We start from the raw sequence: 24,896 nt of genomic DNA, 5'->3' as shown, positions 1-24,896 counted from the left end.
AAACACTTACATTTAGCGAAGCAAAAAATATGTATATAAATCTTAATCTAAAGACGATTTTTTGAACTATTATTTATAATTACTTAAAGTATTAGCACTCAACGTCAGTACTGGCGATTGCACCATCTATTGAGGAATAAGATAATTATTTTAGCCATCAGCGGATATTTTATCGGCAATTAAAATAAATAATAATAATTCTTTAACTACGGAGAAATATGAAAACATACGGGTAAACAGGAGATAGTCGTAAAAAACTGGAGACAGCAGGTATGTAAGTAATGAAGGTATTGCTATCATATTGGTAGAAAATATAAAACAATTTTGTAAAAAATTAGCAGCCAAATTTAAATTAACCTTTTGAATAACTAAAACTTCATAGGTTGGGAAAAAAAAACACTTTTTTTCCTTTAAAATCATTACTATAGAATGATTTAAAAGAGATAAGCTATACTATAATATATATATATACTGGGTATATATAATATTTTTTAAACATGAAAATATTTTCTGCTCCTGAATTACACTTAAAATTTAAGAATTAGAGTAAAAAAAGAAAAATTATACTTGAGAAAGTAATTATTTCTTATAATTGCCCTCCTAATAGGATGAGAGAGGTACCCAGTAAAACCCTAAAAAGAAAATCACTTTGGTCCTATAAGAAGAGCAATATCAAAAATATTTATGTTTCTTACACAGAGTATAACATTTTATTTTATTTATTTAACCCACAAAGAATTCTTTCCTCACTATTATAAAAAGATAATATTTTTGAAAGCCCATCCTATGAGTACATGGCTTGAGATTAATAAATAGAAAATGTTACATATGAAATAAAACGGAAAAATAGTATCAGATGGAATGCAAGGAAAAAAAGAAAATTAGAAACATATGATAACGAGTATGATTCATTATAAAAATAAACAAGATTATATAGATATAAAACAAGCTATTGTGAACTAATATAAACTTTGCTTTAATGTTTGCAACTATATCCTTGAAATACATAAATATGAAAAAGAATATAATAAATATTTATCATTGTACACTAAAAATTGGCAACTATGTTCAACATTAAAATAACTATGAGCTACATTAACTAAATGAAACATAAAAATGAGTTTCTTTCTTTCCCCGAATACAAATGAGATGAACTTGTGACTTGAACTCAAGTAGACAAAGTTTTTAACAGCATCTAAAATAAACTGGACTTGGCAAAAAGGTTTTAGTCCATATCACATCACAATTTTATTTATTACCCCGTTTTTCATCAAAAACTGTTTTTTATGTACACATTGTACCATAAAAGTGGGCCTGAAATGATCAAAATTAGCGATTAGAATATTGAAAAGAATATTAAATAACTACATATTTTAAAGAATCACCAATGGACAACTGAGTTTTTTTAACCCTGAGAAAAACCCTACTGAAAAAATTTTATTAGGATTTTTAAAAATTACATAAAAATACAACATTAGCATTAACCCCTTAATGGTTACATAATTTTGAAGAAAACAGTCATAAAAATGCCAACTTAGCTTATTCAAGAAAATAATATCTAAGTGTGAGCACTATATATGTAGTAATTTTTGATTTTTTGGTTAATCCTTAATATACAAATGTGAGAGCTGACCATTAGTTCAAAATAAACTATCTCTAAACACATTACAAGTAGTCTGTTACTGCCATCTGGTTAATAGATTGAGAAATAAACATGATTATGAACGTAAGAAATAGATTGTTTCAATTTTTTTGACGCATTACTTTTAACCAATGCAGCCAGGAAATATCAAAGGTACGAGAGTAAAACTTAACACCGTCATTTTGATGTGAGCAAGAAGAATTGAGTCAAAGTTAATTAATAATAAACATGCAATTAATTTAATAAAAATTCAAGTTTGTTTGCACAGTTCTTGTTTCTTTTGATGAGGTTGTTGCTTATTAAACAAATTCTTCATCAAAAAATTTTTGCCTTAATTACTGCAGTTAAACTTAATTTTATATGTGATCATTAGTTAAAGACATAGAAATTTTTTTTTTTTTGCACCTGAACCATAGATGGATAAATCACACTTAGCACTTGGTAAGAAATTAAGCACAACAAAGAATCTGAAAACTAAAATTAGGTTTAAATAACAGTATTAAGCAAATTTAACAGTATTTTTAAGCAAATGAAGCTTGCTCTTTAGATACTTGTACTTATATAGTATCTAAAACTCAAAAAAGACTAACAGCACAGAAACAAAACAAAAACAAAAAAATCTTAAGGTTCGGTACTCGTGACCATGGGTGAACAATGCCTGTCACACAAAACTGTGTCCTTCATTGGATTTTACACATTAACAATTTAAAAGTTTTATATATTTATAAACTAAAAATAGTACACATTTTGATGATAATTTACAATTTATGTAAACAAAGATGTATTCCTAGCTTTAACAATTCAAAACGAAATTTTTTTTACAAAAATATAGAATATTAAAAGCATTTAAAGAAACATTTCTATAGTAAGTTGCTCCATCTTTATGACATTTATACTCTTAAGGGAAAAATATACAATAAAATCATATTAAGCTAAATGCTATTGTTTTTATGAGCTGTTTACCTTTTAAAAGAAGCTATTTTTTTAAAAATATAATTCATTTTTTAAGAAGTTTTCATGTTTTTTACAAAAATAGAAAAATGTGTACATTTGTCAAGGTTCACAAAGATGGCATAGAAATTAGGGATTTTCTTGAAAGCATTGAGAGAGTTGGCACTTATAGTATGATAATTATTAAAGTCCACTTCTCCCTCAACTATATAAAAAAATATTTAAAAATAAATCCTAAAAAAATTTTCCTACAGGAGTAGTTAAAAATAATTTAAATAATGAAAAAAAATTTATATGTTACTAACTTCAACAAATGAATTGATTTCAGAAATAATACAGGCGTTAATGTAAGAATAATGAACTTACAACTAAAGATAATTTTAGGAAGGATCATCTTGAGTTGGACAGTTATTGAATTCAGTAGGCATTGTTACGCTACAAATATCTTTTACTATCATTTCAGCAACTTTCCAGGCCATATCTTCTTGGTTCTATTAAATAAAATATTTTAAAACATAACTAAAACTAGATTCTTCACAAAGTAAAAATTCATTTTAAATACTTTTTAAAAGATAATATTAAAATATTACTTAATAAATTTTACATGTTCTCTTTAAAAACAATTGAACTTTAAGTAAAAGGAAATTAACAACCTTATAAATATTTTCTGGTTGGATTAAGATTATTTTAAGTTACAGAAATACAATTGTAATAACATTACATGAGGGAAGAAAAGGACAGACTTAGTTTCACAACAATTTGAGATTTAGTTCATATGAATTATAGTGAAAAATAATTTATACATTAATTGTTGAAAAAAGATTTTAATAAAACAATTTTAAAAGCTAAGCACACTATGAAGTGAAACAAAAATTATAATCTATAAAATAAAGCGATGAGATATAAATTTTTTTAAAATTAATAACGGACTTAATCATAAAATTGTAATTTTAAGAGCTAAAAACACCAAGAACACAAAATGAATCTTTGTTATACACCTAAATCTCTAATCATAAAGAAAACATTAGACCAGATACTTCATAAAAGTGCTTAGTTACATTAAAAAAAAATTTGATGATCAAACTTATGCAATATAATTATGAATCTCTTCGCTGAACTCCCAGATAATGCCCTTGTGGATAATTGATGCTTTACAGTATGTTTAATAATTAGTTATAATTTCAATTATTAATTACTAACATTAAATGTTAAAATTTCAATTAATAAGCATAAAAATTGTAGCGAATGCAAATTTAAATAAATAAAATAATCTAAATGAAACTTATACTATTAAAAACATATTTTTAATAATTTAAAATACACTTTTTAGCATTTATTTACATCTTTATCTTGTATAATTAAGCAACAAAATTACAGTAATAACAAAAATATACATTTATCTTATTTAACAAATAAAATAAGATGAAAAAGGGGAAAAATGTATTAAGACAATAATGAGAAAATAATAAAATTATATTAATAATATAAAATCAATAATTTATATTTGAATGATTAAAACTAGTAATTTTAATATACCTTTTAACATTATTTTGAAATTTCAATTTCAAAAATAAAATTTTAACCGGTTAGTAAAAGAATGACTTAATAGAAGTAAGTAATAATTAAAATAAGAAAACAATGCTTGTTTAATGGGAGAAAATGGTGGGAGCCTAAAAAAGATACAAGTAAGTAATAATATTAAATAAACACCAAGTGAGTAAATAATAATATTAAATAAATACCAAATATTAACATATTCTTTACAAATAAGTCACCATGCACTTTTTCAATTTTAAATTCAATTTTATTAAAAAAATATTATAAAAATGAAGCTTTTAAAACAAAGATAAAATTGAGCAGTTATATATATTTTTTAAATAGGTAACAAAAACATATACTAGAATTATAATTATCATTAAATATATCATTAAAATAATATATTAAATATTTCATTATAATTATCATTAAATTATAATAATTTAAACAAACCTTATCTTCTTCCCAATTGACTAGTTTCTTAACAGCTTTGGAAATTTTAGATTCTAAAAATAATTAGGTTAGTAAATAAATGATATCATAAATTTAAAAAAAATTGTTACACAATAACAACATTGTATTTAAAAAAGACTTGTTTTTAATGTTTAGTTTAAAGATAATGTCTCAGTGTTCTCTATAGCAATAATAATACTTTTGATGGAATAATAAGCAAAAACATTTCTTTGTTACCAAAGTATGAAGAAAATTTAAATCACCGTTGCACTTCGGAAGCTATTATATTTAAGAAGGGAGATTTTCTATTGACAGAACATGTAATGGACGGAGTATTTTAAATGTTTCATTAATGTAAATATTCATTCAACTTTGGTTAATTCGACTTCTGCCACGCCATTCACACAACCACAACCCGTTTATAGGGCGGGTTACATTCACACACAAAGGAGAAAGGACATAGTACACAGAGAGAGAGAGAGAAACATCCATGCCTTGCCTGGGATTCGAACCCAGGACCTTTCTGATGCAAGGACAGTTCCCTGCCCCCTACACAGGCCGGTCGGCACATTATCTTTAATCATTCAGGAGTGATTGTGAGGCCAAGTCAAAATTCCGGAAAATTTCTTGAGTTAAAAAAAAAAAAAAAAAAACAGTTTGAATTGAAAAAAAATTTAAACAAGGTTTTTTTTCCCTCTTTCTCAATATTTCTCAGTTTACTTAAAATATATTTCAAATTTTACACATACCTATACCATTTACTCATACCCATGGTGACCTGGAGAAGTAATTAAAATTTTCAAATATGTCCTTCCTTCTTGAGTTTATGATTATAACAACTATTTACTGATAAAAAATGAATATTAATCATGAATATAAGCTTGTAAAGTATTTCTCTGGCTCTCCCTTACAAACAAATAAAATAAACTGTGTTTTTAAGTTCCACCTTTGAAAATTTGATTTGCGAAAACTTCTGTTATCTGTGATTTTTTGAAACGTCTGGACCTTCTATCTCCGGATCACTGTTAACGAAAATTCCGGAAATCCGGATTTTTTCCGGAGCACAATCAGCCCTGATCATTGCCATTTTAGGAGATCGTTTTTATATGAATGAATTTGTTTTATGCCAGTTCATTTTTACTGCCATTTTTATCACCTGTTCAGCTGTGCCTGAATGTTAAATAACTGTTTGCTGCCTTTAATCTCCATTTAATGAAACAAAAATTGTCCACGAGTCAATGTGTCTTTTTTCCAAGAGTACTTTTGTTTTTGATACTGTTGTAAAGTTCCTCAAATGTTACATAACAATAACAAAAATACATAATGAAAAATGTAGTACTTAGTTTTTAAATTGACAACCTGAAAAGAAACCAAATGAGTCTAAGGAGATTTCAATTAATATTAGGGTTACGATAGCTTTCCATTAATGAGTATTATCTTTTATATTCATACACAACAGCAACTAAATTATAAAAAAATTCAAGAACCACAAAAAGTGATTATTTTTATCATGTTAAAATTTTTAATAAAATAATGAAATCAATAGTTATACCTTTTTTCCTATCTGGTTCAGGTTCAAATTCAGTTGTAACTCTTCCTAAATGATCAACATGAGCCATTTGAAGTTTTCTGAGAAAAAAATTTTAAAATTATTATTTAATAGTAATAACACAATATAATCTTCATTACATTTAAGAGGCAAGTTTGAAAATTTAAACCAGATTTGAACTTTTTTAAGGCAATTTATACATAAGTATAATAAGCAAAATTAAAAACAGAACACCTATATAACTTTTGAATTATTAATCAAATTTTCACATACTAACAAGTAATAATAATGATGTGAGAGTCTAACCTTAAATATCCAAATTAAGTTGTGAAGATAATATTATAAGTTATGAAACATACAAAAACTTGTATTTTTGTAGATAAACATACATCTTTTTCCAAGAAAGTAGGATTTTTGATACTCTAATGATGAGAGACATTCACAATTTAGAAAATATGGTTCGAATAGTTTAGTAAGGGGAGCGGTTAAAAATTTAGTCCCTTTACTGTTATTTTCCCATATCTTTGGAGCTATTTATTAAAAAAAAGTTTTTTTCATCAATTATACAACAGGTTTCTCCAAAGATAATCTCACACAAAAAATATTTTTTAGTTACTTACTATGCAAAATCGTTTAGCCTGCTTTTTATTTTGTATACTGAACACGAAAAATGAAATTTTGAATTTAAGCCGAAGACATAAAATTTCATTTAATGATTGATACAAAAAACTCCCCATAAACGACATCACAAAAACGCATAATTTATACTATTTGCAGTAAAGGAACTAAGTCAAATAATAAAATGTAATTTCCTTTAATGTAACAAAATGTGCTCACAATCCCATAAATGTGTACAAATAAAGAACAAAAATTTAAGATTCGATGTAAATGCTAGAGGACAGGATTGATTGAGGAACTCCGGTAAAAAATGAATGAAAGTACAAATAAAATTTGCAACAGGTGCGTTAAGCCTTTCAAGTAACAAAAATAGAACTTAAAACACATTGCTTAAGAAACTTTAAATAATCATTTAATGCAAGTCTGAAATTGAGAACAGTAACTCACCCTGCCAGAGGTCTCTGCCACAGAGTATCAGGTCTGAATTGTTGAGTATCTATTCTCATGTCTTGATCATCAATGTTTTTAATGACTTTGGTGGTCCCAAGTTGCTTGCTGTCCATGGCTAAAAGTGTATTTACAGAGGAGATAGGAAGACTCTGCTCGCTGCCACTATCACTGCCTGGAATATGCAAAATTCTAAATGAATGCATATATCCTTTGTCTGTAGTGCTAAGATAGTAATATGGTGTGGAATTTCTTATAAAAATTTTTCGTTAATTTATTCCAAAAATTTATATTATTATTTACAGAACTTCAAATAACAGTTTGTTTTTAAATACTAAAAATAAAAACAAACTTCAATATAATAAAATAATGATTTTTTTTCCTTAATATCAGTCACTTATGTGAACCAAACTTAAGAAGTGTGGTTTTGTGATTTTTGCAAAACTAAATATGATTAGAATTCAGTGCTTTTAAAGTATTTGGTAATAATATGCCAAATTCATTGTGCAATACCTATGCTCTCATTAATTGCACAAATTCGCAATGTTTTGCGGGTGTGATTATAAGACTTTAAGATAGACAGAATGAAATATTGAAATTCTGGGCAGTTTGATGACATTTCAAGAAAACAGCATGAAAATTAGCTTCCTTTATAGTTAATTTACTCTAAAAATTTATATTATTATTTACAGAACTTCGAACGACAGTTTTGTTTTTAAGTACTAAAAATAAAAACAAACTTCAATATAATAAAATAATGATTTATTTCTCAATATCAGTCATTTATATGAACTAAACTTAAAAAGAGTGGTTTTGTGATTTTTGCAAAACTAAATATGATTGGAGTTCAGTGCTTTTAAAGTATTCGGTAAAAATACACAAAATTCATTGCGCAATTCCTATGCTCTAACTAATTGCACAAATTCCAAATGTTTTCCTTAGGGTGTGATTACAAGACTTTAAGATAGACAGAATGAAATATTGAAATTCTGGGCAGTTTGATGACATTTCAAGAAAACAGCATGAAAATTAGCATGTTTTATATAATTCTATTTATATGAATAACTAAGAGAAGTTATTGGACAAAGTAAAAAAAACAAACATTTTTTTCTGAAGAGGACACCTAAACACATTAAAGAATTTACTATCCAATAACTAAAGTTATTCCTATATAAAACCGAAGCATTGAACCAAATTAAATAACATAGTAGAAATTTTTGCACCAAGGTTTCCACTCAATTACATGGAAAAAATTCCCTGACTTTTCCAGGTATATCAAGAAAAATTTTATGAAAATCCAAACTATATTTTATTTACACTTATGCAATTTTCATCAGACAACTTTGATTTTTTATTTGTAACGCCAAATATTAGATTTTGTGAGCAAAGAAATATCGTTGAATGAAGATAGAAGCATGGAAGTTTCACTAAAATGTGAAATTGTTATAACAATTGTAATAGATGTTGGAATTATTTAACTCAAATCTCAATTACTGTTACTGACAATACTGATACTGGTTATTCTTTAGGTATGATGTGTAAGTTTTCAGGTTGCTTTTAAAAAATTGCAAAAATGCTAGCTAATTTAGAGAAAAGTAGTGGAAACAGGTCTGGTGGGTGAACTCGTCAAAAGTGAGGTGGGCTACAGATGACAGGCAGAGAGCATAAACTAAGTGAGGATCTTATGTAACTACACTTATTAAGTTACTAATATGGTATTTTCATTCATTTAATCAGAATAGTAAGATATTAAGCATAAATAAAGGATAAAAATTAAGGGGATAAAAATTAAGAGGATAAAATAATCATTTCAATAAATTGCATTTATAACTGCAGTTGTGCAAAATTAAAAAAAGTTTCAAACAAATGAAATAAAAGAAGTCAGACGACATTTGAACAAAATCTTCATTTATATTTAAATATACTGGTTGAAAATGATGGTAGAAGATCATTTGCTTAATTAAAAATATAAATATTTCAGTCCTTAAAATTCAACTTTTATGACTTCTTTAAGAGTTTTTATTCAATTCTCTTTCTAAAAGAATACCTTAAATTTTTCATCGGAAATGAGATTTAATGAAAGGTGCAGTCAAACATAAGCACTCTCTTTTTCCTTCTTGCAAAAATTTTGCAAGTCACTTTTATAACTGAAAATTGTTAATTAGATAAATAAATATAGAAATACTTAAAAACAGTAATAAGAAAATTAATATTAAAAAAAACTATTGCAAAGTACAGAACTTAAGTAAGAAAAATATCAATAGAAAATAAGTTTTCTGACAATAGAAATATAGCTTTCTAATATAAAGCTTACTTATATGAAATAAGCTTTATTAAATTTTTGACAAATAACATCTTAATAAAATATTTTTAATAATAATAATAATACAGGGATGAATTTGGTTAAAATCCAAAAATGATTAACACAGAAATCTAAAAATGTTATCTGCAAAACATATTTTAAATGATAGAAAAAATGCTAAAATTTGAGCCACAAAAAATGTATGCAAAAAGTACATATTTAAAGAAAATTATCACCCTTTTAATTAAGACTATGCAAGAATTCTTTTTTAAAAATTGCGTAAAAACTTATCGCACTTACTTATTATGCATGATTAAATTGTGTCAGTAGGCACCCCAACGTGAGATTTTCAAATTGTGTGAACATGAATTTTGATGCGTGATTTTCAAATTGCATTAATATGAACTTTGATGTGAGATTTTAAATTGCTCGAATATGAATTGCAATGCGTGTTTTTAAACCACATGAATAAGAATCACAATGTGCAATTTTAAATCACGTGAATATTAATCGGATTGTATAATTTTAAATCAAGTAAATATGGATCACAATGTGATTTTAAAGTTTGTGAATATAATTTTGAGAAACGCTAGTATAGGTAAAAAAAAGTGTTACATAAGGACGGAACTCTGTCAAACAATTGAAAAACTCATCCCTGAATAACAACAATTTCAAAAAAATCAATATTATAAATAAATAAAATATATATAAGATAGATAAAATGATACATTGAATCCAAATACTTACATTATTGAAAATAAGAGGAATAATTAGATTCATTACTTACCAGTGTACTTCTGTCGAGGTAAATTATCAGTTCCATCATTTTGAATTATAATAATGCATTCAGATATATACTTGAAATATAATTGGCTATTAAGGAATTGCAAAAGATAGGTCTGGAAAAAAAGAATATTTATAAATCATAAAACATATTAAATAAGAAAAAAACTATGACGAACTTAAAATGCAAAATATTATTAACCTTTTCTAGGTATTGAGTGAGAATTTTTACAGGCTTTATAAAACAGTCTGGATTTGGACCCTCTTCTCGGCAAATGTTCATTTCCACCTCAAAGCGTATTGTGTCACTGAAACCTAATGGTATTGTTGCTTGCAATGAAAAATACCTAAAAATCACAAAAACAATAACATATTTACTAAAAAGCTGATATTGAGTTTAGAACTGATAATTAACATCTTAAACATGATAGTATAAAATTTTTATAATTTGTTTGATGTGCTAAGTTGCAAACAATTTAACTTGGGTACACAAATTTACTGTAATTAAAATGGGTTCCGATTACAGCATTTTGCAACAAATTATTCTTCCTATCTTGTTTTATTTTCTTTCTTATTGAGTTAATTATAGTCAAAAACATCCATATCCTGTTTGAGAGCTGCTATCTATATTTTAAAAAAGGCTTTTTATGCTATTTATAACAAAACAAAATGAAATATTTCAGCCCTTAAAAAAGACGTATACAGATCTAGAGATCTAATTAAAAATAGAAAAGGGCAGGGTGCTTTTTCAAAAACAAAGGACTCTACTGTTTTGAGGAGCACTTATCTTGAAAATTGTATCTAGATAGATTAGTGCGCTTCGAAACTGAGTTCAAAATATTCAAATAAATAGGGGAAACAATATTTTAAATAAATTTAGCCTATAAATAATTTGAAGTACTTATGATAATCTGCAGTTTCTGGAGTCTACAACTGCAATTTCTTATCTTAAAATAAAAAAAAGAACATTTTTTTCTAAAAAAATTAGGAGGGACATTTTTACAAAGAGGGTGCATTTCTTCCTGTAAAAATGCAGGCAGAGTGGGCCATTCTTTTAAAAACATTTAGGGAGAACACAGTACATATATCCTGCAAACAAGTAAAATTACTACTTATTACTTTATCATTTGTATTTATTACTTTAGACTAATTAATGGATATATGGCACATAAAGAATCTTAAAACAAAAGCCATCAAAGTTTATTTATTATCATTGAAATAATTTATGCACAAGGACAGATCAAATCAGAGTAAGTAAGTTTTTTTTTAAAATTCTTATAATCAATACAGGTGTAATAGAACATCTATGCAGGGTTAGTTTATTAAAAAATTATTCATAGTGCTAAGTTTGATTCGATGAATCAAGTGTTTGCCAAACTCTGAATTGCAACTACAAAATTTTTTGTTTACCTTGACTACAAACATGATAAATAAATTTACACATTCTAAATTTACATACATATTTTTTTTTTCAATGACCACCTGGAGAACAACCTTTCGTAATACAGGCATCTAAAGGGCAGATTTGTTGGCCACTCTTTTAGAGGGACCATATTAGGTGGACCAATGTTGCTTCCAAAGTAAGGACAGATAGTACAAAGAATGAAAGAACATTCATGCCTTGCTCAGGATTCGAACCCAGAACGTTTCTGATGCAAGGCTAGTTCCTTGACCCCTACACAGACTGATCAGCTTTCAAATTCATATTGTTAAAGAAATTTTATTAACATCTAAAAAAATTAAACCCCTTATGCTTATTAGTCCTAGTTTTTTCTGAACTTTAATCTGAAAACTTTTTAACAACAAAAAATGCACCCTGCCTTACTCAATGAAAATATAGCGTGGGAAAAAATAATGGCATGTAAAACATCGCAGAATATTATCTCCAGTATGGCTGGTAAATAGTCTTAAAGAGCTTATACATTTTAAAAATAATAGTATTAACTTAAATAATCAAGAAAAAAAATTCCTATATTAGCATCCTAACTATTACATTTTTAAAGAGCAAATTCTGCCCAATACAAACAAAAGAAGAAGTCTTTTAACCAAAAAGCATTAAAAGGGTTTAAGGCAATATAATAATAAGCTACAATCTCAAATTTCTGTAAAATGCTTTGCGGTAAAAAAAAAGAAGAAAAAAAGAAAACCATTATTTCTATGTAGTCAATAAGATGTTTCTATGGATTGTGTGGTTTAAGTGGAAATCAGGGAATTTGAGAAATTACAATGCTAAATAGTTGAATGTAAAAATGTCCCAGTTAAATAAAGTCTGTCCAGTTAATAAATTTCTCCAAGATTTTATTATTATATCTTACTTACACTTAAAAGACAACAAAATTAATGTCTAAAGTTTTGATTTAAAAAAAATACACTTACTTATCATATATAACCATAGCATCAGTCTGAGCTTGCATGCCATCATAACCTTCTTTTTGAGAACGTAAATGTTTTTGAAAATTATCTGCCATTAATAAAAAATCAACCAAATGTCTCACCCCTTCTTGTTCCATGAACTAAAAAGGAATATTTATCATATTAAATAAATTTACAGTTTATTTGGCAAGAAGTATTTAAAAAAAATAATAAAGAATAATTAAATTGAAAATGCAGAGACAGCATGAGTTTTTAGCAGCACTTTTAGTCATTTCTTAATTTTAGACATATTCAAGATTTAAAAATCTGATTTTTTAAATAAAAATAATACAACATTTTAATTTATACAGATTTATTCATTTTGTCTAACAAAAAAAAAAACTTTGAGCGATATGAACATGCACACCGTTGTAATTACTATTTCCTGAAAATTACACATAATGGATTTCTCTCCCTTAAACTTTAAAATTTAGAAGAAAAAAAAATTTAAAACTAATTTACAAACATAAAAAATTGTATACTTCATTCTAAGAATGTTAACAACTAATAAATTAAATATAGTAAAGTTTCCAAAGAAAGAAACTAATTTTATCGATAAAATAAATGAAATTTACCATTCAATTGATGAACATTTCCATTTGCAAAATTAGCTATATAAAGCAAACAATAAATAAATACAATACATCCTGAAGTATAAGTCAACTCACTGTTTTTGATTATGAGTTAACAATTTCGTGGTATATCAGCCCATAAGTTGACTACTGAAAAAAATCAAATATGAAAATTTCCAAAATTAATGATCTCAATGGGAATGGTTGATTAAAGAAGAAACAACTTTTACAAACACAGGAAATTATCATATATACGTCATACCAAGATGTCATTACGAGGAACTATTTCATTATTTTAAAGTTATTGGAAGTAAATTTGAACGTTTTCTGTAACGAATGTTTTCAAAAAAATATACTGAATAAAGATATAGTGAATAAGAGATTTACAGAAGAATAATGGTCAGATTTTTATTTATTTATTTTTCCTTAAACAAAAACAAGAAAATTAATATTAGATGTTACCTCCATAAAAAAGAATAGAGCAGAGTCATTGTAAAGAACATCAGCTAAATAAACATTTCCACTGGTCAAAACATCGATTTGGTGTTTGCAATGGAAGCTACTTCGTAAAAATATAGGATAAAATCTGCAAATAATAAATTATTGTATTTATAAAATGATAATAGAGAGTACACATCTTTTCGTAACCAAGAATTAAAATAAAAGTAAAAATTCTAGTCCCTCATAATATTCAGAATGGTCGCGAATTAACAATTTATGAAGTAAAAGTGTTTAAAATTTTACATAATTATCAGGTATTCTATGCATATTTTGAAATTAGTTCATTGAGATTACGGTTAGACATTTTTATTCAAATGATTAAGCTTCAAATTAGACACCATAATACAGGGTATTTGCTACATTTTTGATTTTCAAATTCATGACTTTCCATGATTAATTCAAAGAATTTTTCATGACTTAACGAAGTTACTATTTTTAAACTATACTATTACAAACACAACAATAAATTTAAAAAAGCATTATAATAACATTCATTGAAATGATAAGTATAACCAAAACTGTTATACTCTGTATCTTCATATTTATTGATTTTAAATTTAAAAAACAGAGCAAAAAAAGAGCTGAATCAATAAAATAGCTGAAAAAAATACAAAAGCAAATAATTTTTTTCCTGCAGAATTATATTCTAAAGATACTTTTCTTGTTCATCAGAAAGGAATGAAATATCCCTGATTTTTCTGTTCTCATTTCGGAATAAAAAAAAATTCACCAATGACTGGTTTGCTTCAACTAGAATTTTAAATTGATAAAATTAAAAAAAAAAAAATCTTAAAAATATCTTAAAGAGATTTTAAAAGATAACTTGCTCTAGAAATGATATTTTTCCTTTAATTTTTTTAAAGAACACCATAATTTTTAAAGAACACAATAAGATAATTTTATATTCTAATAAAATATGACTGAGTGGTGATTTTGTTAGAAATTCAGATATTTGGAACAGGATTGGGGGGAGGGGGGAAATCCATTTTAAAAATTAGATTTTTCGAAGACCAAAATCCATGACTTTTTTTAAAAAAATAGTAAAAATCATGACATTTCATGACAAATTTTGTTCAATACTGAAATTCATGACTTTCCATGATTTTTCATGACTTTCCAAGTGCGCGGATACCCTGATAATAAGAAAAAACCTTCAACTAAGAGTTGAAGAAGTCAGAGGGTGTTGACATGAGAAAATGCAGTAAGTTTAAAAAAAATCTAAATTTTTATGTAACTTTATAAACAATTTAAAGTGAAATGTTACACCAATTAAAAAAAAAAATTGCTTGAGGCATTACTAAGAATATATTATTGTTAATTACAAACTAGGCTGAACATGAATTATTTGGCCATAAAGGGCATGTATTCATCACAGGCATTTTGAGTGCCTTCTTCCCCACATCACTCACATCCTATAAAGTGATTTTAATTATAACTGTTTAAAGATTTAATTTTTCATGATTTTTACTAACTAATACTTATAATAACTAAGAAATAACAATAATATAGTTTTTCTAGTAAAAGATAGTGTAATACAAATTTATATAAATAATAAGTATGATATCAATATTAAATTTTGGTGCTTTATTGCTTTCAAAACATTTTTTCAAAGAAATAATATTTCTTATTTTGAGATTAACTTAGATTTTTTTTTAATCAATTATGTTTCATAAACAGCACAAATACAAAAAAATTATTATAATAAAAAAAATAAACAAATCTTACTCCTTTGCCATTTTTTTGACAACAAATCTTTGGGCCGGAACAAAGCATTCTGTATCAATTTCTGTTGATAATATATTATCTACAAAAATAGAAATTTTTAAATAAGAAAATATCAGTGAAATATACTTAAGACAATGACTGTATGTCTTTTAATGGTTAGTTAAGAAAGAAATGTAAAATGCATATTTTTAATAAGGTTAAGGAACAATTATAAAATAAGGTAAGAAAAGAAAGTTAAAAGATTTTATATCATAATTAGATTTGAAAGCATATACACAGCAAATATATATGTTGTGCAAAGCTATTTTAATTCTCGCTTTTAAACCAAAAATAGAAATTTTTAAATAAGAAAATATCAGTAAAATATACTTAAGACAATGACTGTATGTTTTTTAATGGTCAGTTAAGAAAAAAAAAATGCATATTTTTAATAAGGTTAAGGAACAATTAAAAAATAAGATAAGAAAAAGAAAGTTTAATGACTTTATATCATAATTAGATTTGAAAGCATATACACATCAAATATATATGCTGTGCAAATCTATTTTGATTCTCGCTTTTAAACCAAAAATAGAAATTTTTAAATAAGAAAATATCAGTAAAATATACTTAAGACAATGACTGTATGTTTTTTAATGGTCACTTAAGGAAAAAAAAATGCATATTTTTAATAAGGTTAAGGAATAATTAAAAAATAAGGTAAGAAAAAGAAAGTTTAAAGATCATATTCATATATCATAATTAGATTTGAAAGCATATACACATCAAATATATATGCTGTGCAAAGCTATTTTCATTCTTGCTTTTAAACTGTTTGCCCATCTTAATACAAACAGAACTTCTTTAAATATCTTAACATTTTTAATCATAACACAAGAATGAAATTAAATATTTCAATTCAATATTGTATAATAAAACATTTTCTCCAATCAGAAATTGAATCAATTTTCTAAAACTCATTATGAATAAAATAATGTAATTAAAAAGAAAAACAGTCATTCAAACATTAACAGAAACTCAAATGAAAAGAAGTGTCAAATATAAAATAAATTATTGGAATTTAAGTAAAAATTATATTTTACTTTTTATTGCTTCTCTAAGATCATTAGAAACATCAATAGGAGAAGGTGCATCTAAGTCAATGAACTTTGAAAAGATTGATATAGCATCTTGCTCTACACCTAAAGTGAAAGAAATTGTTAATTAAAATACAAAATAAATTTTTAAATAATTGACATAAAGAAAAGTGCAAAATATCATAAGATATGGAAATGAACAGCGAACCCAGGCCCATCTAATAAAAATTTAATAATTATAAAAAAATAACAAGTTAACTATGAATCAAATAATGTGTATTGATTACCTTCAGTTCACCCTTAAAAAATTATCACTCTATTAATTACAGTTTTCGTTAAACTGAATTTAATCACAACCTTAACTGAAATGAAAGTTTAGTGTAAAGTTTTAGTTAAAGCAAGAGTTTTCATTAAACCCTACCCATTTTCCAAATGAACAAGAATTTTCTAGGTCACATTTAGAACAATCAAAAATTTAACATCCATCCATGGTCACTACATTTTATTATCATTGTAACTGTATCAATCTCATCTCAATGTGTAAACCAGGGTACGTTGCCAGATTTTCAACAAAAAATAAGCATCTTTTAAGTACTTTTTAAGTACTAAAAAAATATTTTTAATTAATTAAAAAAAAATGTCATACTTAGGATCTGTGCAGTGATAATTTTTTTTTTTAATATTGTTTAAAGTTCTTAATTTATAAACATAAAATCAATAAAATTCAAAAAGTATTATCAAAAGCTTTACATAATCCCGGTAAAATAACTAGTTTCTGATAAATATTGCACAGAAAATTGTGAAAATCATGTATATTTTGTAATTTAGAATGATAATCGACACCATAAAGAAAAAAGCACTTTTCAACAGATAGAAAATTAAGCAGTTTTACAAACCCCGTATAAAAAAAGCACCTTCAAGGGCTTTTAAAAAACGTAAATCAAAAATAAGCACCTTTAGCACTTTTAAAAAATGCTACACACCTTGGTAAACTCATTTAAGGTCACAATTATACTGTTTCTTTTCAAAATGAAATTATGACAATTTTGTTTTAAGTGCCAGCAAACTTTTTGAACAATTAAGGCAGGATTCTGATTGCTTTAAAAAAGTAATGAAAAAAGCGTTATTATCATAAGGACAGCATTAGTGACAGGAAAATTAAAACAAGATGACACATACAGGAAACTGAAAGAGGCAGGAATGACTGATCGAGTTTCGACTGTATTTTAAAAAGTAAGTTTGCAAAATTCTTAAAATTTGATATCTAAGAAATAGCAACATTAACCCCTTAACAATCGGTTAATTTTCAAGAAAACGGTCATAAAAGTGCCGATTTTCTTTTAGTACAGGGCTGTCCAACTGGCGGCCCGCCAACTTCTTATTCAGGCTGATCGGCCTCAGTTTTCCCATTAAAATGCAAGCAAATTGTTATATAATCCTTCTGTTCCATTGTTTTGTAAGTAATAATTCAACTATTAATTGTTATTGTATAAGAGGTTATTGTTCAACTTTTTCAAACAGCGGCTCCCCAGGTGATTAGTCACCAGAATTCTGGCCCGTGGGCTCTTTGCAGTTGGACAGCCCTGTTTTAGTAGATGCTGATAGATTAGTGATGGCATCTAGTTTAAAATGAACTAACTATCTACAATTACCTTAAAAATATCCTGGTACTGTAAAATGAGAAATAAAACGTTTTCCAGGCAAAAGAAATGAATTAGTTTTATTCTTATTGGCACGTTACTACTAAACACTCCAGCCCGGAAATTTCACGGGAGCGAGAAATAGAGGGCGAAACCTCACTCTGTCATTTTCACGCAAGCGAGAAGAAAGGGGTTAATAATAATGTACATAAAAATATTTAGAGCTATCACATCACATGCAACATCACAGTGTTAAAAGAGAAAAATAAAATTGCTTACTAGTTTCTAATTTCACAAGACCTTCTTTTAAGACATCAGAACTTTGTTCTTTATTCATCACATCTGTTTCTTGCACACAAGACTCACACAATGTTTCAATATTATTTACATCAGGTTTATTGTCATCAATAAAGTCTACGCAAGAAATTTCAGAGCTGGAAAAATGCTCTTTGCATTTAACTTCACAACCGGAATCAACTGAAAGATGCTGCGTCACTGACTTATGTTTGATTGAGTTATCACATACATTTTCCCTGACACCGAGAGAAACATTTTTATTTACATTAGCATCACCAGAATTTGCACCTATACTTAAACCATTTTGCTTATGGTAAGTTGAAGTTAGGGAGTTTTTCGTTTGACTAGACAAGTGGAAGACCTCTTCAGATTTGTCTGATGTATAGCCACTACTTCCACTGCCAGATGAATTTGCAGCACAAACATTGGGATCACAGGGTATTTGAGGAACTGGCTGTTTAAGAGTCTTTCTCTTGGTCTCCAGAGATACTTTAAAACTTTCTGCTTCAAGCCAAAACTTGATTAAATGTTTTGCTGCCTTTGCATCCATAAATTGAATAAAATAGGCAAGAGCAGCATTATCATTTAGGACTTCTTCCAAATCCTTAGAAAGTCTGGATTTAGTTTTCATAGGCAAAGAATCTTCATAAGTGGCCTCAGCTTAAAAATAAATTGATTAAATCAATATAAAAAGCAATTACACATATGGATATTTTACAATTCAACAGTAAGATATGTAAATTATTATTTTTCTTTAAACTTCAATAAAAACAGTAGGTTCTTTCTTCCCTTTCTAAATTTAAATGTCTAAAATTCCAGATATTAGATAATTGAAACTATTATTTAATTTCCTTAGATTCAAAGGAAAAATTAGTGCACAGGTTCACTATTATGGTAAGAAATAAAGATAGGAAAATACAAGGGAAAATAATAAAGAAATTTATATTAGTGATATAATAAATGGAACATGGGAGTTATTAGTTAAAAGGTAAGCTTATCATAAAAATCTTAAACATAGCTAGAACTAAAAAGAAAATATTACCATATATACAAGCAAAAAAGTAGACTTTTACACCGATAATAAAGTCAGACATCCATTAATTGTAAATTATCGGCATTTATAAACAATGAAATTGACATGAATTACTCTATATCAATTTACCATTTTCTAGAACTATTTTAAATTTTAATATCTTACACGTAGTTAATTTTGCATTTTCTCTCATCATATTTTCTCTACATAGAGGGTTCTTTTTTAAAACAATCCCTTAAATTACATCCAGAAAAAAAAATTAAGAATAAAAAAAATCTAGAAAATTTATTCTAGAGCATTTAAAAAAATATAACACAATGAAAACTGTCATAAAATATTCTATAAAGTTACAAATTTAAAAATCCAAGAACATTATCTGTGTCGGATTCAATAACAATAGCAGTGTCATCATACAGATCCCACTTTGCAAAGGATTCTACTTCATCATTATCTGCTGAGTCCCACAAAAAATTGCCTTCACTTCCGGCCGCAGAATTCGGATTTTCTACATTTGTTAATACATCTTAATTTAAAGGGGTTTTTCATAGCAGAGATGTAATAAATAGGGATTTGGTCAAATACTGCATATGCAGCAAAAAAAAAAAAAAAAAAAAAAAAAAAAAAAAAATCAGCAGAAAAGTAAATTTTTTTTAAATAAAACCACTAACAAACATTATATTTAATACATAAATAAGTTTAGTCATTATTGAAAATTAATCCAAAGTTAGCAATATCTCGATATGATATGAGGTAAAGGAAAAGAAAACTATAATAGAAATATTGAAGATAATTAGAAATATTATGAGAAATAAAAAAAAAAGTAACCACTATTAAGAAAAAAAAGGTTGTAAAGTTGAAATAAAGACAAAAGGGAAATAAAATAGCCTCTTAGTTCTTAAAACGAAACTTTAATTGCTAAATACAATATTTTTTAAAAAAAATCTCCATAAAAAGTTAAAAAAGATATAGTCTACCAGAAACACTTTTAAAAATGCAGTGCTATCATAAAAATTCCATAAAAAAAAAGGATTACATACAAAATCAAAATAGACAAAATAAAAAACAATCTTAATTTTTGAAATAAATTCTTAAAGCTAGACATCTCAGTTTTCCAATCACCATATTTTGAAGAAAAATGTGGAGTATAAAATTTAATAGAAACCTTCTTAATTGCTGTTTCATAATGAAAACATTTATAAAAACAAAAGTTTTTAAAAAAGAAAAAGCTAGGTAGAAACTAAAACAAAAATCCTTCTTAATTCTCAAACAAAAAATTTAAACATTGAAAAGCTCAGTAAGTGATCATAAAAGAACAATGTTCATTAGAACTCTTTAAAAAAAGCTGCCATAATAAAAGTGCTGATAAAAAAAGCAAAAGAGAAATAGAAAAAAAAAATTGTTCTTAGTTCTGAGATGTTACTTTAACATTCAGAATCACACTTTCCTAGCATACCAGCTATCTAACCATGCAGGGAAAAGTAATAGCAAAAGAATTAAGTCTATAAGAAAGACTCTGTTAAAATGCTGTGCTGTAATTGAAACAGAAAAACAAACCAAACAAAAAAAAAGTTATCAATTATTTTTAAAAAAATCAGCGGAACAAAACTTACACTATTAAGTAATCTAGTTTCAATTCTTTAAGTTTTGCTTTCCCAATTGTCTTTCAGAACATAAATTAACAAGTTTTAGAACTTAACAAATATATGTAAAAAGTATTTATAATCATGCATAGTAAAAAATATGAGTTTAGATTATTCTTCAGTAAATCTACTCAAATTCCCACATAAAAACTTAGTAGAAAAATACATTTCCCAAAAATACTTTGCTGAATATTTAGCGAAGTATTCGGTCATATATTTGGCAAGAGGGCAGAACATCGAATAGTGGTCAATTATTCGTTACTTCATAGTATCTATATTTGCGGGCAAATGTATCATATCCAAAGAGAACAATATGAAATATTTTTCATGTGAAGAAATATGCTTATTTTATTTTTTTTTTAAATTTTAAGAAACATTTAAATTTGGTTATTTTAAACGGTTAAGCTCATACACTCAACATACAGAAATATCCAATTTCCTAATCAAAAATAAGGGGTTGACTTATACACCGGGATATACAGTAATAAATATTTCAGTAGAAAAAGAAAAGGCCACAATATATAGCATGTTTTTTTAAAGATTAGAACAGTGGTTTTGAAATTATATTACGTAACACTAGGATCATTGCTAATAGTAATTTCTTTAGTTGAAAAATCAATAGTTTGAATAATCATAAATACTATTAAATTAAAACTGCCGACAATAAAACTAATTAAGTACTTTATTATTTAAAAAAAGATATAATATATCAAAATTAACGCTAAATTAAAGTAAAAATTACCAAAAGCCAGAGGATGTGGTCTGTCTTCCAGGTCAATGCTTGAAAATGATCCAGAATCAGATGTCTTATCAGAGTTCTTAGCACTATGTAAAGATTGTGATCGACCTTGTCCATATACAGATATGGAACTAGTTCTGGGTAAGACAGAATCTGCAAAATTATCAAAGATTATTAATAAAATTTCATTACAAATAAGCTTATCAAATACAATATAATTGATTCGACTGATTAACTACAGAATGACTTACTTAAGATTTTCTTAAATACATTGATATTCAATAATTATTTTAAATACTCTTAATTGTAGGGCAAATTCTAATATGGCTGCTGTTTTCAGGTAAAAATAAAGAAAACTTCAACTCTTAGATTCTGAAAATCTATGATTATTAATACGAGAAAAAGATATCGAAATATCCATAAATGACTAGAGAGAATATGATATAATGTGAAAAGAATACAACGTTGAAATATGATCAATTATTTGTCCAAGGCGTAAAATATTAATTCTAGAAAGCATAACCTAAGTCTATTTTTTTGTTTTTGTCCAGAATATTTTTCTTAATTATAAGCATTAAAAGAAGATAAAAAAGTTCACAGATTTACTAATATTTTGAATGATAAAGATCGGAAAAGAAAAATGAAAGTGATAAAAAGACTTAGGATAAAAATCAAATAAATTAAGTAAAAATTATGGAGTAATCTCTAATTTATTATGTGAAGTTAAAATCTAATTGAACACTGTTAGAACAGCTTCATACTATAGGGGAGATTAGGTATGTTGGATGGGGCTTAGCAATTATATATTTTTGTATATTTTTTTCATTAACATTTTGCACAAATCCGATTAAAGAATCACATGGCTCAGATCAAAAACATTTATTTCAGTATTAATAAATTTTTTGAACTTTACTACTTTGGTTTCAAAAATTTGCTTTTATAAGAATAGAACAATAAATTGCAATTATTTAAAAAGATTGGATCTTTAATTTAATTATTACTCTTGCTGATATTTATACACATAAGTAGAGAAATTATTGAGATCTATGACGTCTATCGACGACGACATGAGACTATCGACGTAAATTCAGCGCATCAAAAAGTTATTACTTGTATGTATGATTCAAATATTACGTGTAAATTTCTGTAGAAAAGAAAAGTAATTTTTTTTTCAAAAGAAAAATATTTCTGCAAGAACTTTGTAACATTCAGCGACAATGTCGCCGTGATTCTGCCACAAGATCACAATGATTTAGAGAATCTTTATTATAAGCATTATTCTAGTTATTTTAAAGAGTTACACTATTATATGCACCTAAAAATGATTATTTATATTTTTTTGGAAGTAGGAACATCATCCCAATATTCTTTTTTAAAAATTTGATTTACAAAAGTCTAATGTAAAGAATAACAAAATTTAAAACAAAAGCTAACACATATTTCAAAAAATAATACTTTAAAGAATTATACTTAAAATTAATTTTTTCTACAAATATTCATTTCATTAACAAAAATTACATTTAACTAGTTTTATTCATTTTAAATAATAAAATTTGTCCGAAATGTTGCTTTTTATCTTTTGTTAATCTGGAAGAAAACTTATTATAATTCTAAAGATAACTGGCGGAAAAAGACATACAGAAAATCTTACCTTACCTACGCACCTAAAAATTACACAAAAATATGAATTTTTTAGAAAAGAATTCATTAATTTTAAACGTTAATGTTTTTCAGTTCAGTTTTTCAAGTAAAATAAGATTACTGCCTCGATAGATCATCGAAGTTTTTTTAAAAACAAAATTACGAAACTTCATACTTTTCTCGCCAGCTATTCTTTTAAGATATTCAAATAATAAATTAAATAGTATTACAACGAGCTCACGAAGAAGAATAAAAAAATATCTTTTAAAATATGCAACTTAGTATTCATTTTTAATGTAAAACATTGATAGATTAAAAAATCGTGACCATAAAAGGGGCAGTGTTTTTGATAAATCAGTTAAAAACGTTCAGAAAAAGAACTTTTTTTCCTCGGTGTTCTACCATACTGACCTGCTCTATTCTTTTTTCGGCGAAAAAAAGACATTCTGATATTGTCCTAAAGCTTTTCATTGCATAATATGCAGTAATGTTTAATCTTTAACTAATTCACCCCAACACACTTTGAAAAAGCAATTACTTTCATAAATGTATGAAAGTAATCAGAATCTAAATTATATAATGGAACGTTATAACTTCTCTTTTTCATTTCAATATTTATAAACTTTTATATAGACTTTATTAAAAAACAAAACTATTTTGTTGTCAATCAGAATTTCTAGTTAAAGCATCAAATAAAAAATATTTACATTGAGTTTGGAGTTTAGTTGTCTTTACGCTTATTTCTAATTCAGTTTTATATTTTGGGATATTCTTAAGGTTTATTTTCACTAGAAGCAATCTTCCCCTCGGTGATCTGCTGGGAATTATGACATAGCGAAAAAAAAAAAAACTAACAAAGTACACGCAATAACTCCTTTTTATTATTAAATAGAGCTATAAAGTATCAATGATGTTATCTTTAAGATTTTGGAGGAAACAATGGCTAAGGCTTAAGCAGCCAGGTTCCAGCCAAATCTATGCAATTAAGCGGGTTATTCGATTAAAAGGGAGTGCAATATTCTATCCTAAATTTCTGCGAAATTTTACTTTTTAATGGTATTTAATGCAAAGTATAGTGTTTTGATTAAATAAACTTAGTTTTATGATCAATAAACAATTTTGAATAATAGTACCTGTGTTAGTATCACAAAATATAAATGTCATTTAAAGTTATATAAAAATAAATCAATATTAGTGAATAGTATAATATATAGGTACTAAAATATTATTTGATCCCTTCCGAAAAAATCTATAATTGAAGACTATTTTTATACCCGTTTAATTCGTCAATTTATCAAAATTAAATTTTCCCTTTCACTTTCTATTAAGACTTTCATGA

At 26.2% G+C, this 24,896-nt stretch overlaps 1 protein-coding gene across 1 annotated transcript; it reads right to left on the bottom strand.

Moving 5' to 3' along the window:
* Positions 1 to 598: 598 nt before the first annotated feature.
* pkaap (A-kinase anchoring protein pkaap) lies at positions 599 to 24,273 on the bottom strand. The gene is made up of 14 exons (XM_043052699.3): positions 23,969 to 24,273; positions 21,920 to 22,069; positions 18,487 to 19,164; positions 16,574 to 16,672; positions 15,492 to 15,570; positions 13,728 to 13,851; positions 12,658 to 12,794; positions 10,484 to 10,628; positions 10,286 to 10,397; positions 7,197 to 7,371; positions 6,135 to 6,211; positions 4,583 to 4,635; positions 2,960 to 3,084; positions 599 to 1,314 (listed from the first exon to the last, which is right to left on the bottom strand). The coding sequence occupies exons 1-13, from the start codon at positions 24,000 to 24,002 to the stop codon at positions 2,974 to 2,976; spliced, it is 1,974 nt and encodes a 657-aa protein (XP_042908633.2). The 5' UTR covers positions 24,003 to 24,273; the 3' UTR covers positions 599 to 1,314; positions 2,960 to 2,973.
* Between the last annotated feature and the right edge of the window lie 623 nt (positions 24,274 to 24,896).

Source organism: Parasteatoda tepidariorum, chromosome 5 (genome assembly GCF_982258835.1).
Source record: "Parasteatoda tepidariorum strain Cologne lab strain chromosome 5, Ptep-v5.0, whole genome shotgun sequence".
In the NCBI taxonomy this organism is placed as follows: Eukaryota; Metazoa; Arthropoda; class Arachnida; order Araneae; family Theridiidae; genus Parasteatoda; species Parasteatoda tepidariorum.
This window is presented reverse-complemented; position numbering and strand designations above follow the sequence as displayed.